The sequence below is a fragment of the Mustela nivalis genome (genome assembly GCF_964662115.1).
Source record: "Mustela nivalis genome assembly, chromosome: 17".
NCBI classification, from domain to species: domain Eukaryota; kingdom Metazoa; phylum Chordata; class Mammalia; order Carnivora; family Mustelidae; genus Mustela; species Mustela nivalis.
Genome location: NC_139036.1, coordinates 18673951 through 18688631, shown reverse-complemented (window position 1 = coordinate 18688631; position 14681 = coordinate 18673951). Strand labels below are relative to the sequence as shown.

At 42.9% G+C, this 14681-nt stretch overlaps 1 protein-coding gene across 2 annotated transcripts in view; it reads left to right on the top strand.

Moving 5' to 3' along the window:
- The first annotated feature begins 107 nt into the window (after window positions 1-107).
- The window catches only part of VPS53 (VPS53 subunit of GARP complex), a 137702-nt gene continuing 123128 nt past the window's right edge, over window positions 108-14681 (top strand). Inside the window, exons 1-4 of one of the 2 annotated variants that reach the window (XM_082707067.1) lie at window positions 108-360; window positions 2308-2388; window positions 12250-12299; window positions 13793-13859. In XM_082707067.1, the coding sequence (XP_082563193.1) occupies window positions 274-360; window positions 2308-2388; window positions 12250-12299; window positions 13793-13859 (285 nt within the window). In that variant the 5' untranslated portion in view covers window positions 108-273. Of the gene's footprint in view, window positions 361-1604; window positions 1725-2307; window positions 2389-12249; window positions 12300-13792; window positions 13860-14681 lie in introns of those variants that run through there. The other variant, XM_082707068.1, reaches the window with a different exon arrangement.

The window sequence follows — 14681 nt, the reverse complement described above, 5'->3', positions numbered from 1 at the left end:
CGCCGGACCACAAGTCCGCCCCGGGAGACTCGGAACGTGATGGGAATGCCTCCTCCGGGCGACCAGAGGTCAGTCCTCCGCTATCCCACAGTGCCCCGGATCCCGGAAGTGCCCGGCTTTCCGGAAGTGCCCAGCTTTCCGGAAGTGCCCGGCTGGGTGACAGGAGATTTTCCTGAACGCTGCAAGGAGAGAGCTGTGGCTCTGGGGCTTGGGTGACGGCTGGAGGAGAGACTCTGGGTTGAGGTGGGCGTCAGGAGAGAGCTGGGCAGCGGGATGATGGAGGAGGAGGAGCTGGAGTTCGTAGAGGAGCTGGAAGCCGTGCTGCAGCTCACGCCTGACGTGCAGCTCGCCATCGAGCAGGTGAGCGTTCCGCCCCCTGAGGGGAGGAGAGCGGAGGACTGGGAAGTCTGGGGGTGGGACCCGGGGTGGGACGTGGAGGAAGCGGTCTTGGGACGGAGAAGTGGGAGCTAGGCGATGAAGGGAAGGGAAAGGTTTGAGGAAGGTGGTGGTGGGAAGGGGTTTTTGAATCGAAGGGAGGGAGAGAGCCCTTTCTAGGCCTTGATTGTCTTTGGAGGGTAAGGCGTCCTCGTTTGTTTGGGCAGAGAAACCGTGACCCTTGAAAGCATGAACCTGGAAAAAAGGAGTTCACGGACACCAACCTCAGATTGTGGGGAGGTTATTTACCAGGTTGGTGTGCCGCTGCTCCCGAGTCTCAGTCTAGCCCTTTGTGAGGGACTCGGAATTGAGGGGAGGAGCAACTTTAATACCTGAAGCGGATCACTGAGCAGAGGGGACACGGTTGGGAAAGGACCCCTTTACTATACTTAAATGGTTGAGAATTCCTGCTGTTGATTAATTTGGATTGGATTTATGGATATTGCCCGGAGGCCTTCTTCCCTTCAAGGACTTTTTGGTTGATTAAATTCTCTTTTCAAGTTTATTTATTTAGACTCTTGTGCAGAGTTTTGCTCCTGATAAAGAGAGAGGATTTCCTTTAAAGGTAGTGGTGTAGGGGATAAGATTTAAGTAAAGGAAGTTTATGCCGCATTTAGGGACCATTGGGAAGTTTTCTGAAGTAAAGCATTGCTATTATTATTACTAATAGCTAATATTTACTGAGCATTAACACTTACTCTAGGTCTGTCACTGTGCTGATTTATTTGTATTGTGCCATTTATAGATTTTTGGATATGTGTTTTTCTAGCAGTGGTTGGATTAGCCATACAAAGCACATTTGGCACATCCTGAGGATGCCAGACCTCTGGGCAAAGGTTTAGTTGTTCAAGACACAGCTCCCCACCCACCTCCACTGGACAGAAAAAGACATGCATTTCATTTTCTCTAGTGGGTTCTAGTAGAAGAAACAAACAATTCAGTCAGTTACCATTTGGCAAGAATTTTAGAAGAGCACATTTTTGCTCTTTCTTAATAAGACTGGGTTCTGGCATAAGTTTATCTAATAAGAGACATCAGAAAAGAATTGGTTTTCAGAATGACTATGTTGAACTGGTGAAATTTGGTATTCAGGTGATCACACGACTGCTTTCTTTTCTTTTCTTTTTTTTTTTTTTTAAGATTTTTATTTTATTTATTTGTCAGAGAGAGAGAGAGTGTGTGCACAAGCAGGGGGAGCAGCAGTCAGAGGGAGATGCAGGGCTCCATCCCAGGACACTGGCATCTTGACCTGAGCCAAAGGCAGACGTTTACCCGGCTGAGTCACCCAGGTGCCCCTCGACTGCTTGTTATATATTCTTCAAGTTGTAGCTTTTGAAGGGAATTATTTTTCAGAAGGCAGTATTCTTTCTTCTGTTAAAGGGCAAGTTCCCAAAGGCAAGCTCCATTTTCCTGACCCTGTCTGAGCCTAAAAATTGCTTTGATTCGTAGTGAATTCTAATGCTGAGCCTTCCCAGAGACATAGTGCGTAAGTCTTTTCTCAAGGCTTCCTTAGTACAATCATGTCATCAGCTGATTTAATCTGATAGTGGACAATGCCCATTTATTTTTCCTTGTCCATGGGATTTTGTTGATATCTGTGGAACTTGCCATAGTCGCACATTCTGTTAGTGGCACCAAGATGTTAAAATTACAGATGTTTGTCAAAATTGAAGATTTACTTTAACAGATAATTTTACTGAGCAATTGTGCGTTAGGCCTTGTAAGATGAAAAAGATATTTTGTGTTGTTGTTGTTGTTCTTTTTTTTTTTTTTTGCCTTCAAAGAATTTACCATTTAATAGGAAGGAAAGAAATAACACATGAAACAAGACAGAAAAATGACAGTTATTTTAAATCCCCTGTCTTTTTGTAGGTATTTCCAAGCCAGGATCCTCTAGATCGAGCAGATTTCAATGCCGTGGAGTATATCAATACCCTGTTCCCAACGGAACAAGTAAGTATAGTGTTTCCTTCATGCCAGTGGTTTCTATCTCATCGTTAGTGTTATGATTGGTGTGTTATACTACATAATCTAAGGAGACTTGATCAACAAGTGAGAGGTAAATTCAAATCAAACCCCACTGTAATGGATTAAGGGTGGGAGGTATCTTAATACAAAATACTGTTGTGTGAGAGTGGAATTCTTTGTCTTGTGAGCATATTATTAGAAATTACACCTTTAGCTTGTAAGAGTACCCCCACATTCATAGTATACTGGGAAGTAGAAAGGATTTTTGAAACTAATGGGGAAGAGTGGGATGAAGAGGGCAGGATAACCCAGGAATCATAATGCTACTTTCACTCCTGTTACGAGATGTAAATTTTCAGACTTTACTGTTTACTTTGTTGTGTTGGGTGACTTGCCTGTGACTTGCCAGATGGGTTTTTCTTACAAAATTGGTTTATGGGTATGTCGGTGAGAAGTAGATCAGAAGTAGAAACAGCAAAGCTGGGGGACACCTTGATGGCTCAGTTGGTTAAGCCTCCAACTGTTGATCTTAGGGTCCATTTTATTTTATTTTATTATTTATTTGTCAGAGAGAGCACAAGCAGAGTGGCAGGCAAAGGCAGAGAGAGAAGTAGTCTCCCCGCTGAGCAAAGAGCCCCATGCGGGACTGGATCCCAGCACCCTGGCATCGTGCCTGAGCCTAAGACAGTCGCTTAACCGACTAAACCACCCAGGTGTCCCTGATCATAGGGTCCTGAGTTCAAGCCCCACTTTGGGCTTATGGAGCCTCCTTTTTTTAAAAAAAAAAAAAAAAAAAAGAGTTGGGAGACCAGCTAGAGTTCTTGGTTTTTCATTTATGAATTCAGCAAATGTTTAGTGGTTCATTGGGCACCTGTCAGGTATTATTGGTCAACTTGTGCTAGGTGCTGGGGACACAAAAATGAATGATGCCTAATCCATGCTCCCTTGAAGTGTATGTGATCAAGGTTCGGGGGAGACATTGGTGAATACTGGAAGAGAGTTATGCAATGGTTTAGTGAGGAACAGGGAAACAATTCTTCAGAAGATCAAAACCTCAGAGAGGAGGGAGCCCTTCCACCAAATCTTAAAGGAGTCATTCCTTCACTTAAGAGACATTTTTTAAGTGTCTACTAAGCGCCAGGCGCTGTTTAGAAACTGGGGAGAAATGGTAAATGTGATAGGCAAGTTTCTGGTCTTATGGAGTGTAGTGTAAGGAAAAAAATAAACAGATCAACAAATACATATATAAATACTAATATAAGAAAACCATCGTTGATGTTGTGATAAAAGCAGGCACAGTGATAGAACATGACCGCCTGGGGAGGGGCTCCTTGAGATGGGTGGTCGGGGAAGGTCTCTGTGTGTGAGGTACTTAACCTATAAAGTGACACTTGATACCTATAAAGTGGCCAGGTTTGTGGCAGTCTGGCAAAACACAATGAGGCAGAGTAAACCACCAGGCAAATCTTCCAGGATGATAGGGAAAGAAGGTCCTTCTAAGCACAGGGCAGACTCAGAGATGAGAAACACAGAGCATGCACAGGGAGCGTGGCCTTCTAGGAAGTGGGGGCTAAAGGGGTTGGCAGAGCCAGGAACCTGAAGGAACTTTGTTCTTTGGCCTTGCAGACTGCATTCTTTTGGATACCACACACCTCATGGTAGAATTCATTCCACACAACTCATTTTCACTGAACTAAATTTTAAGCTTGGATACCCTCGAAATCTTATGCACATATTCTAGTACCAATCTTAAATAAATGAGGTTTTAGTAGTGTTTGTCATCTACATAATAAAAACAGAGGTTTTAATGTTTGTCTCTTCACACTCTAATAAGCATTATTGCAAACCTCTTGGGGATGTGCATACCCTACACCAGAGACTGTGACTAGGCAGGGGTGTTCATTCAGGGACTCTCATCAGGGTCATTACTGGATCAGAGTGTCACATTTTCAAAATCCCACCTGGCCACAGTGGGGAGGATGAACTGGGGGAAGGCAGACCTGGAAGGCAGGGAGACCGGTTAGTAGACTGCTGTGATGGATCACTTAAGAGGGACCAGGAGAATCTGAGTGAACACGGGGATGGAGAGAGCAAGACTGGAAAGCTGTTTGGGAGTCAAAAGTCAGAGTTTGGTGGTTGAAAGGACTTATAACCTAAAATTTCCTCAAATCAAAAAACAGCTCTTCTGTCTCACTCTCTAGGAAATTGGGGGCTGGAGGATAAACAGGATAGATGTGGCTCTTACCAACATAGGGCTTCCAGTTTACCTTGATGGGTACTAGTTACACCATTGGCAGATTAGCAGTAAGTTATTATGACTCTGCAACGACTTGTTTGTATAGCTATTATTACTTGTTGCTTGCTCTCAGAAGAGTCCTAAGTTCTGCGACCACTCTAATAATAATTAACATTTATTGAGCGTACCAGACACCATTCTAAACATTTAATAGTGATGTATTCACCGCCTTGTTAACATGCTTGTTTTTTTTTTGTTTTGGGGTATTTTTTTTTAGGTTTTATTTATTGCTTTGAGAGAGAGAGAAAGAGAGATCACGAGCAGAAGGAAGGGTAGAGGGAGAAGCAGACACCCCGCTGAGCAGGGAGCCCAACTCGGGATTCAGTCCCAGGACCCCGGGGTCATGACCTGATCTGAAGGCAGACACTTAACTACTGAGCCACCCAGGTACCCCCAACATGCTTTTTTGGGATGAGAACCAGGAAGACCAGAGGGAGAAAGAATGCTCAGCTTAAATGTGGTAGCGTTGCTATGAAAGAAGCATGTAGTGTACTGTGAAAACAGAGCACTTACTTACTAAGTCTGAGGGATCCAGACTTCACAGAAGAAATGGCATTTCAGCTGCACGTTATGCACCAAATGAAGGATTTTGAGCTTTGATTTCCAGCCTGCAGACTGGGTAGATGTTGACACCTTTACCTAAAATTGGGCCTAAGGAGGAAAAGTAAGCTTCAGTGGTAAATAGGGTAGGAGTAGGCTTAAGAGTGAGCTAAGTTTTGAGCATTTTGGGACCATCCAGGTAGAAATATGTACTTGGAATATCTGAGTCTGGAGATCATAATCCCCATAATTGTTAGTATTTTGGCATATATCCTTTATTTATTTGACAGACAGAGAACACAAGTAGGCAGAGAGGCAGGCAGAAAGAGAGAGAGAGAGAGAGAGGAAGGGAAACAGGCTCCCTGCTGAGCAGAGAGCCCGACCAGGCTCGATCCCCGGACCCTGGGATCACGACTCGAGCTGAAGGCGGAGGCTCTAACCCACTGAGCCACCCAGGCACCCCTTGGCGTATATCCTTCCTGAACTTTTTCTAACGGACATGTTAATTTTTCAAAATGAAGTTGGAGAAATGGTATGATTCCCTGTAATTGTCTTTGAGATTTCACAGATAGCCTTTAGAGCTCATTGTTTTCTGTGAAAGGAATTCTAGGAATTAGCTGGAGATAGAAATTTGGGAACAATTGGTATAAAAACAGCAGTTTTAGCCGTGAAAATGTCATCTGCCCCACCCTGTCAAGAAGGCTGACTCATCAAAGCCAAAATAACTGGTAGATTTGCAAATTGTTCAGGAAACCGCCAGGTTCTTACTTTTTCCTGGTATGTTTTTATATGTATTTTATTTTAAATTATTGAAGGTAGCTCTGCATGTTTATGAGAACACATATGCAGTTATATGTCTTGTCTGATTATGCCTCCTCATACATGATAATGTGTAGTGAGGGTTTTTTTTTCTTTTTTTTTAAAGATTTTATTTATTTATTTGACAGAGCACGAGAGCACAAGCCAGGGAGCGACAGAGGGAGAGGAAGAAACAGGCTCCCTGCCAAGCAAGGAGTCCAATGCCGGACAGGACTAATCCCAATTAGGACCTTAGCTAAAGGCAGATGCTTAACCGCTTAACCCAGTGAGCCACCCAGGTGCCCTGTAGTGCAGTTTCTTATAGCAAACTAAGAACATTTATGACACAAGGTTACCTTTATTTCCCCAATCCCGGATTTTCATTTAGTAATATATTGTTCAACCCAGAGTCCCATGGACCTTAATGGAAAGGTAGCAGAAAATAGTGGCATGATTTAGAATTTCTTTTAGAAATTCTTGTTAGAAATTCTAGAAATCTCTTGCTAGATCTTGGGCAAAAGCCACCCAAGTCAGGGCCCTGCAGTGAATTCTTCTGAATCATAAGTTTAGCATATTTAAAGTAGATGTCAGTATATCAAGAATAAATTTAGTGTCACCTAAAGGAGGAGGAGGATGTGTGTGTGAGTTCTTTTGAACAGCAGTAACTTGGAAGTCTGTGGTTGCCTGGAGGTATGTTCGGGGAGGCAAGGAGATCCCTGGATGTTTCTAACTCCCTAGGTCCAAGTAGGAGGAACTCCGTTTTCTCTCTTTATCAGGGCTCTCTGGGTAGTTCTGAAGAGTAGCCAGGTTTGTTAGCAATAATCTGGGAAACTCTTCTAGTGTCCTAGAAGAAAACAAAGTAATCATTTGTCATGTTTTCTTTTTTTTCTTTTTAAAGATTTTATTTATTTATTTGACAGAGAGAAATCATAAGTAGTTGGAGAGGCAGGCAGAGAGAGAGGAGGAAGCAGGCTCCCCACCGAGCAGAGAGCCCCATGCGGGACTCGATCCCAGGACCCTGAGATCATGACCTGAGCCGAAGGCAGCGGCTTAACCCACTGAGCCACCCAGGCACCCTGTCATGTTTTCATTAGAGGTTTGATTAGGGGAATCTAGATAAAATCTATTAAAAATGAATATAAAACTAATATAACCAAGAACTTTGAAAGAAGAGTCATGTTGTTGCAAAAAAATAATCAGACCTGTGAGAGACCAAGTGACTTTTGGAGAAGTAGGAGAACTCGGATTTATTTTAGGCCGGCGGACCCAGATGAGCTCATGCTTGAAGTTCTGGGCCCCCAGCGATGGGGTTATAGGGCTTTTATAGGGACTGAAGGCAGTTAGGTTCCAAAGCTGCCGGCTTGTGGGTGGGTTTAAACTGGGGGAGTAGGGACTGCTTTAAGTGGGAACTGTAGTCAAGGAGCCTGTGGCAGGAAGCCTGTTTATAGAAGCAGAAGCGACTGGTTATTTCTTGCTCCCAGTAGGGCTTCTGGTGATCTCTAGCTTATTGTTAGTAACTTTCCATCTTCTGGGGCCTCCTGGCCTGGGCCTGCTCTGGGTAATTTTCCTCTTCAATGTGAAGCTATATCTAAAAAATTTTTAATGACCCCCCCCAAAGTGCTCTAGGTGTTATGTTGTTAAGTGAAAACAATAACATGTCAGATTGTTTATCATCCCAGTTTAATTTGTTTTTAAGCTACATATTTGCTTAGAAGGAACTGTAGAAAGCAATATACCAAGATGCTAATGGTGATTGATTATTTTCTAATGGAGGGGCGGGGAGGGGGAGTCTGTATATTCTGTAATCAGCAAGAATTGCTTTTAGATTCAAAAAGACTTCCAGGGGAGCCTGGTTGGCTCAGTTGGTTAAGCCTCTGCCTTTGGCTCAGGTCATGATCTCAGGGTCCTGGAATCGAGCCCCGCATCAGGTCCCTGTTCAGCAGGGAGCCTGCTTCTCCCTCTTCCTCTGCTTGCTGCTTCCCCTGCTTGTGCTCACTCTCTGTGTCAAATAAATAAAATCTTAAAAAAAAAAAAGAATCAGGGAATACTTTTCAATAATTAAAACATTTTTAAATGATAAAATAAAACTGTATAACTGCATTATACCTACACTAGAAAGGTGATTCTCAAAGAGGGGATATATCACCTGCAGCCAGGGTCACCGATCTGGATTCTTTGTTCCAGAGCCTCCCTGCCCTGTGTCTGTAGTGACATAAAAGTCCCTCGAGTAAATGTGGCCTGATTTATTTTGACTTTTCTACTATGGCCATTTAGGCCATAAATGCTCCCTTAAATGCAGTTGAATATCTGAAGGCATACATACTTTGAATTATTCTCCTTAGAAAAACTGTAATGGCTTAAGCAAGGCCTTCGTGTTTAAGGAGTATTAATTAAGAATTGGTTACTTGGGGCGCCTGGGTGGCTCAGTGGGTTAAAGCCTCCGCCTTCGGCTCAGGTTATGATCTCAGGGTCCTGGGATCGAGGCCCGCATCGGGCTCTCTGCTCAGCAGGGAGCCTGCTTCCTCCTCTCTTTCTGCCTGCCTCTCTGCCTACTTGTGATCTCTGTCAAATAAATAAATAAAATCTTAAAAAAAAAAAAAAAGAATTGGTTACTCTACCACCCAAAGCAATATTTACTGCTGCGGAATGACCTCCAACTTACATTGTTAAGTGAAAAAAGTATGATGCAAGACACTGCACATTACCTAAAGCAGGGGATGTAAGTTATGGATAATTTTTAAATACATAGATTGTTTCTGGGAAGGTACAAAAGAAACCATCTCAGAGCCCTTGCCTCTGCAGAACTGGGGGAGACAGGCAGGACAGGGGAAGAGGAAGCCTTGATTTTCACTATTTCTTCACTTGTTCTATTGCCATTTTGGTCATGTCCATGTTTTACCATTTCAAATACATTACAATTTTTAAAAAATATTTTATTTATTTATTTATTTATTTGAAACAGGGAGAGCGAGAGAGAGAGAGTACCAGTGGTAGAGAGGGTCAAAGGGAGAGGGAGAAGCCAACTTCCCACTAAGCAAGGAGCTTGGCATGGATCTGGATCCCAGGACCCCCAAGATCATGATCTGAGCCAAAGGCAGACGCTTAAACGACTGAACCACCCAGGTGTCCCTAGATTACTGTTTTTTTTTTTTTTTTTAAGATTTTATTTATTTATTTTACAGAGAGAAATCACAAGTAGATGGAGAGGCAGGCAGAGAGGGAGAGAGAGAGGGAAGCAGGCTCCCTGCTGAGCAGAGATCCCGATGCGGGGCTTGATCCCAGGACCCTGAGATCATGACCTGAGCCGAAGGCAGCGGCTTAACCCACTGAGCCACCCAGGCGCCCCGTACTGTTTTAAAATTTTGGTATAATTATCCATTCTCAGAAAATATACAAGAATAGTACAATGAATTCATGGCTGCCTTTCACCCAGATTCTCCAAATGTTAACATTTTTAAAATAGTTCTTTTTAAATACCAAAAACAAGAAAATGTTTTTAAGGGAATGGGTTCCAGCAGAGATAGTCAGGGTAGGAACTGTTGTGTCCAATTTATACATGAGGAAGTATAAATTCAGAGAGGCTGAACAGCTTGCCCTCTGTACATTAAGCAGGTTTGTAGTGGCAGAGCTGGGCCAAATCTAGGTCCTCAACAAACTCAGCTCCTTTTACCATGGTGGTGACTTATACCCAGGCTGGTTTCAGAGTGACTGGACAGAGAATTCATCAGTTAAAACAACTTCTCTTCTCTGAGATTCATCATCACCTTGATCTAGATTTCTGAAAATTCTAAGCAACCATTGCCTTTGTCAGAACATACAAGATGTAAATGGCCTGGTCTGACATCTCAAACATTGTGACCTGGTTCTTGGCAGGCTCCTAGCCCCCTCCTGCCACCAGAGGTTGCTGGTAGCAATTTATAAACACAATTCCTGCATTACCCCCGATTCCTTTTCAGGTAAAATATCTGTTGGGGGAGAGGGAAAGAGTTCTAAAATTTACATTTTGACAACTTGAGTTAAAATGGTGCTCTATTGGGGCGCCTGGGTGGCTCAGTGGGTTAAGCCGCTGCCTTTGGCTCGGGTCATGATCTCAGGGTCCTGGGATCGAGTCCCACACTGGGCTCTCTGCTCAGCAGGGAGCCTGCTTCCTCCTCTCTCTCTCTCTCTCTCTGCCTGCCTCTCTGCCTACTTGTGATCTCTCTCTGTCAAATAAATAAATAAAATCTTAAAAAAAAAAAAAGTGCTCTGTAATTGTACTATATTCCACTAGGGGGCACCATTTCCTCACATTTTCTGCTGGCTTAAGGTTGGAAGTAGTCCCATTGTTTTGTCATTGTCTTTAAGATACAAATAACTTTATTATAATTACGGTAGCAGTGGATAGCCAGTGTAGAGCAATTAGTAAGTACTTATAGGCAAAAAGAAGAAAAAAATTAAATCCTTTTCTTAGATACAGCTGTTGGCTGCTGATTTCATAGTTTACAGCTACTATGTAGATTTAGATTATAAAGCTACTAATATTTATCTTTCCAGGCATTTTTTCTGATGAACCTACAAACTCAGAAAAAAATAGATTTATTCATCAAAATACAGTATAATATAGATGCATACATACATCTTAAGTATATAATTTGATGAATTTTCACAGAATGATTACAACCATGTAACCACCATTCAGATCAAGAAATAAGATATTAGGGGTGCCTGGGTGGCTCAGTCAGTTGAGCATCCTACTCTTAATTTTGGCTCAGGTCATGATCTCATGGTCCTGGGATTGAGCCCTGCGTGGGCTCTGTTCCCAGCTAGGAGTCTGCTTGAGATTCCCTCTCCCTCTCCCCCACCCCTTGCTCCTGTGCCCTCTCACTCTCTTGCTTGTTCTCTCTCTCTCTCTCAGATAAATAAAATCTTAAAAAAAAAAGGGGGGGTACCTGGGTACCTCGGTCAGTTAGGCATCTACCTCTTAGTTTCTGCTCAGGTCATGATCTCCTGGTTGGGAGATCCAGCCCTGCGTTGGGCTCCATGTTCTGTGGGGAGCCTGCTTCCCCTCTCCCTCTGCCCCTCTTCCTGCTTGGTCATGTTCTTTCTCTGAAACAAATAAATAAAAAGAAAGAAGACATTAATACAACATATTATTTTTAAAAAGATTTATTTACTTTAGAGAGTGTTGGGGGGCAGAGGGAAAGAATCTCAGAGAATGTCAAGGAGATTCCATGTTGATCATGGTACCCACCCTGGGGCTTGATCTTATGACACTTAACTGACTGTGCCACCCTGATGCCCTTGTCTTTAGATGGCCCCTCTTACCTCATCACAGTAACTACCTTCTTCAGAGATAACTACTGTCCTGCTGGCTTCTAACATGAGAGAATACACTCATTTATTTTTGAACTGTATAAGTAGAGTTGTACAATTTAGAGCTGAAGGGGGTTGCTTAACTACTGAGCCACCCAGGTGCCCCAACCCATTCTGTTTGTGTTGCAGCTATTTCAGCTTCACACTTGTAGCTCAAAGGCAGCTGTGGATAATAGGTAAATGAGTGGACATGACTATGTTCCAATAAAACTGTATTTACAAAAACAGATACCAAGCTGGAATTTGCAATAGTTGCCAACAACTGCTATACTTTTTTTTTTTTTTAAGATTTTATTTATTTATTTATAGAGCTGGGTGAGTGGCAGATGGGGAGAGGGGGGAGGGAGAGAGTGATAGAGAATGAATGAATCTTAAGCAGACTCTGCCCCGAGTGCAGAGCCCATGGTGGGGCTAGATCTCACTGAGATCATGACCTGAGTCAAAAAATCAAGTGTTGGATGCCTAACCCACTGAGCCACCGAGGCACCCCTATTACTTTTTTATTTTTATTTTTTTATTTCTTTTTTTAAAAGATTTTATTTATCCATTTGACAGAGATCACAGTAGGCAGAGCGGCAGGCAGAGAGAGAGAGAGAGAGGGAAGCAGGCTCCCCCCTGAGCAGAGAGCCCAATGTGGAGCTCGATCCCAGGACTCTGCGATCATGGCCTGAGCCGAAGGCAGAGGCTTTAACCCACTGAGCCACCCAGGCACCCCCCCCCATTACTTTTTTAAAATAAAATTGTATCACACTATGATTAAATGTTTTGAGATGTTATAAATAGGTTTGATAGCTTATCATTTCCATATAAAAGGATCTAGAAAGTGAAATAATAGTTGTCATTTTCCTTCTTTATTGTAGTCTCTGGCAAACATAGATGAAGTTGTGAACAAAATTAGACTGAAAATAAGGTAAGTAACCCCATATGATTATTAATAATTACTGAAAAGCATGCTGTTAATTTAGTTAATCATGTTCTGGATCACACTTATCTGTTAGAAAACTGAAATCTCAAGTTTGCTGTTGATGACAGTTATTTTTTAAAGATTTTATTTATTTATTTGACAGACAGAGATCACAAGTAGGCAGAGAGGCAGGCAGAGAGAGAGGAGGAAGCAGGCTCTTTGCTGAGCAGAGAGCCCAATATGCGGGGCTCGATTCCAGGACCCTGGGATCATGACCTGAGCGGAAGGCAGAGGCTTTAACCCTGAGCCCCTCTATTGTAGTTTTAATGGTTTTATTTCCTTAGCAGATTTACCTTTTTTTGTTCTCCTAAGGCTTAGATACAAGGATGGGCATATACATGTATTCTGTGGCCATATACTAGCTAACAGGATGGTCAGATCTGCTGGTTGGTATTTGTGGTGACCCAAGATTAAATGTTGTGATTAATCTCGAATGTGCTTGTCAGACTTAGACAAGTGTCTTTCCTCCCCAGTAGCCTGATTCTGGTTTGCCCACATCTGGATTTCCAGTTGTGACATATGGCAGCTGCTCAGTGTCTGTTCACTGTAATTAATACTGTAATGGTTAATGTCATTAGGGCAAATTAGTTGTTTGGTTTTGTTTTGTTTGATTTTTGATGAGGAGAAGCCTTCATTTTCAATCTAGGAGATGATTCCTTTTTTCCTTACAAGCTTTGGGTCTTTCAGTGAAGACCTTTGCCTTGAATGTATTGTTTAGTTGGGCATCTCTCATTGTTTTGGTGGATTTCAGCTATAACAATTCTGGTAGAGACTGCTAATATGTCCGGGATTTGCACAGAAAATGGGAATTCCCTAATGTTCCAAAAATCACTGCAAACTGGTTATTTTCGGCTTTCTCTCGATATACCTTTAAAAGATTCTTTACATGAAAAATGAAATTGACTGATGTAAATTTCTCTGATTGAGGGACCACTAAATGGTCGCTATTAGAGCCAGAGGTCACAGACCCACATCCTACACAGCTTGCACAGTTAGGGCCCAGAGGGTGCATCATGGATCTTATGTAGCACTCTGGCTCCTGAGGAAGTAACTGAGGGTTTTGCGGAGGGTACTTCAAATTCTCTGACTTGTTCCGTTAAGTTTCAGCAACATCGTCATTCCTGGGTTTTGCTATTGAAAAATATTAAACCTTACACTGGCCCATTTGGACAGCTCTGAATATTAAGCAAGAATAGCGTTTTTTAAAAAACAAGGACTACTCATCAGTCTGTACTGTACTTGGCTTCTTACATTACTGTTGCTGCCTTAGCTATGGTCTAAGGCCTCGGTCTTCGGTTAGATCATTCTAACCTGTCTGGTTTTCTGGACAAGGAGGTACAACCTGCGGAAGTGGGTGGGTACGCTGTCACCTTTTTATCTTTTGGTCACTTTAGAATGGAGGTTGTTTTAATCATTCTTATCCTTTAACTTTTTCCTAGGAGACTGGATGACAATATTCGAACTGTTGTAAGAGGTCAAACAAATGTGGGGCAGGATGGCAGGCAAGTAAGTAACTTATTCCTCCATATTAATCATTCTCTTCTGATTTCTTCATGACCCGGCAAACAAGCAACCAAAATGTTGATCTGCCTGCTTGTAGAGAGCACTTTCTTAGGGATGTGTCCATACGCAGCAGGAAATGTGCCTGACTTGTCCCACTAATCCTGGAGGTAGACTGCCCAGATCAGCAGCGAGCTCTCACTCACTGCCTGTGCAAGCAGGAGCCTATGGTAGCACAGCTCACCCAGGCTAAGGCCGTGCGAGCCCGTGTGTGAAAACCAGAGTTGCCTTGTCTTTCTCCTCTGTGTCAGACATGTATTCACTTCCAAGTTTTATAGTTCTTTTTGGATCTAGCTAAGAAGGGCTGTTGCAAGGGAATGAAGGTGGGAAGGGAGTGTATGGGGTGGAGGGCTCCGTTAACGACCGGGGGGCAGATGTTATCTATCAGCCATTTTCCTTTTTATTTGGATTCTGTTCTGTTTAGGCATCATATTTCAAAACTTGCTGTCATAATAAAGGTTCTGAGCACGCCTTTGTAGTCTTCTCATGCTGTGTCTGCTCTTCCCTCTTCAGTACTGACTCAGTCAGGTCGCTGTGTGCCTCTGTAGTAACTCCAGTTCTGTGTTTTTGTCCTCTTCGACTTGCAGTGCAGCCCATTTCTTCAGATATACGTCGTGCTACCCAAATTGGGGGCGGGGGGTAGGAGGTGTCATCTACGAATAAATGTGCTGATCATTCATACTCGTGTTTCTTCCGCTAGTAGCTGACCAGTGTTACCAGTCTCTTTTTCTTCCTTTTACATTTTTAGTTTTATCGTTGCCTCTGTTT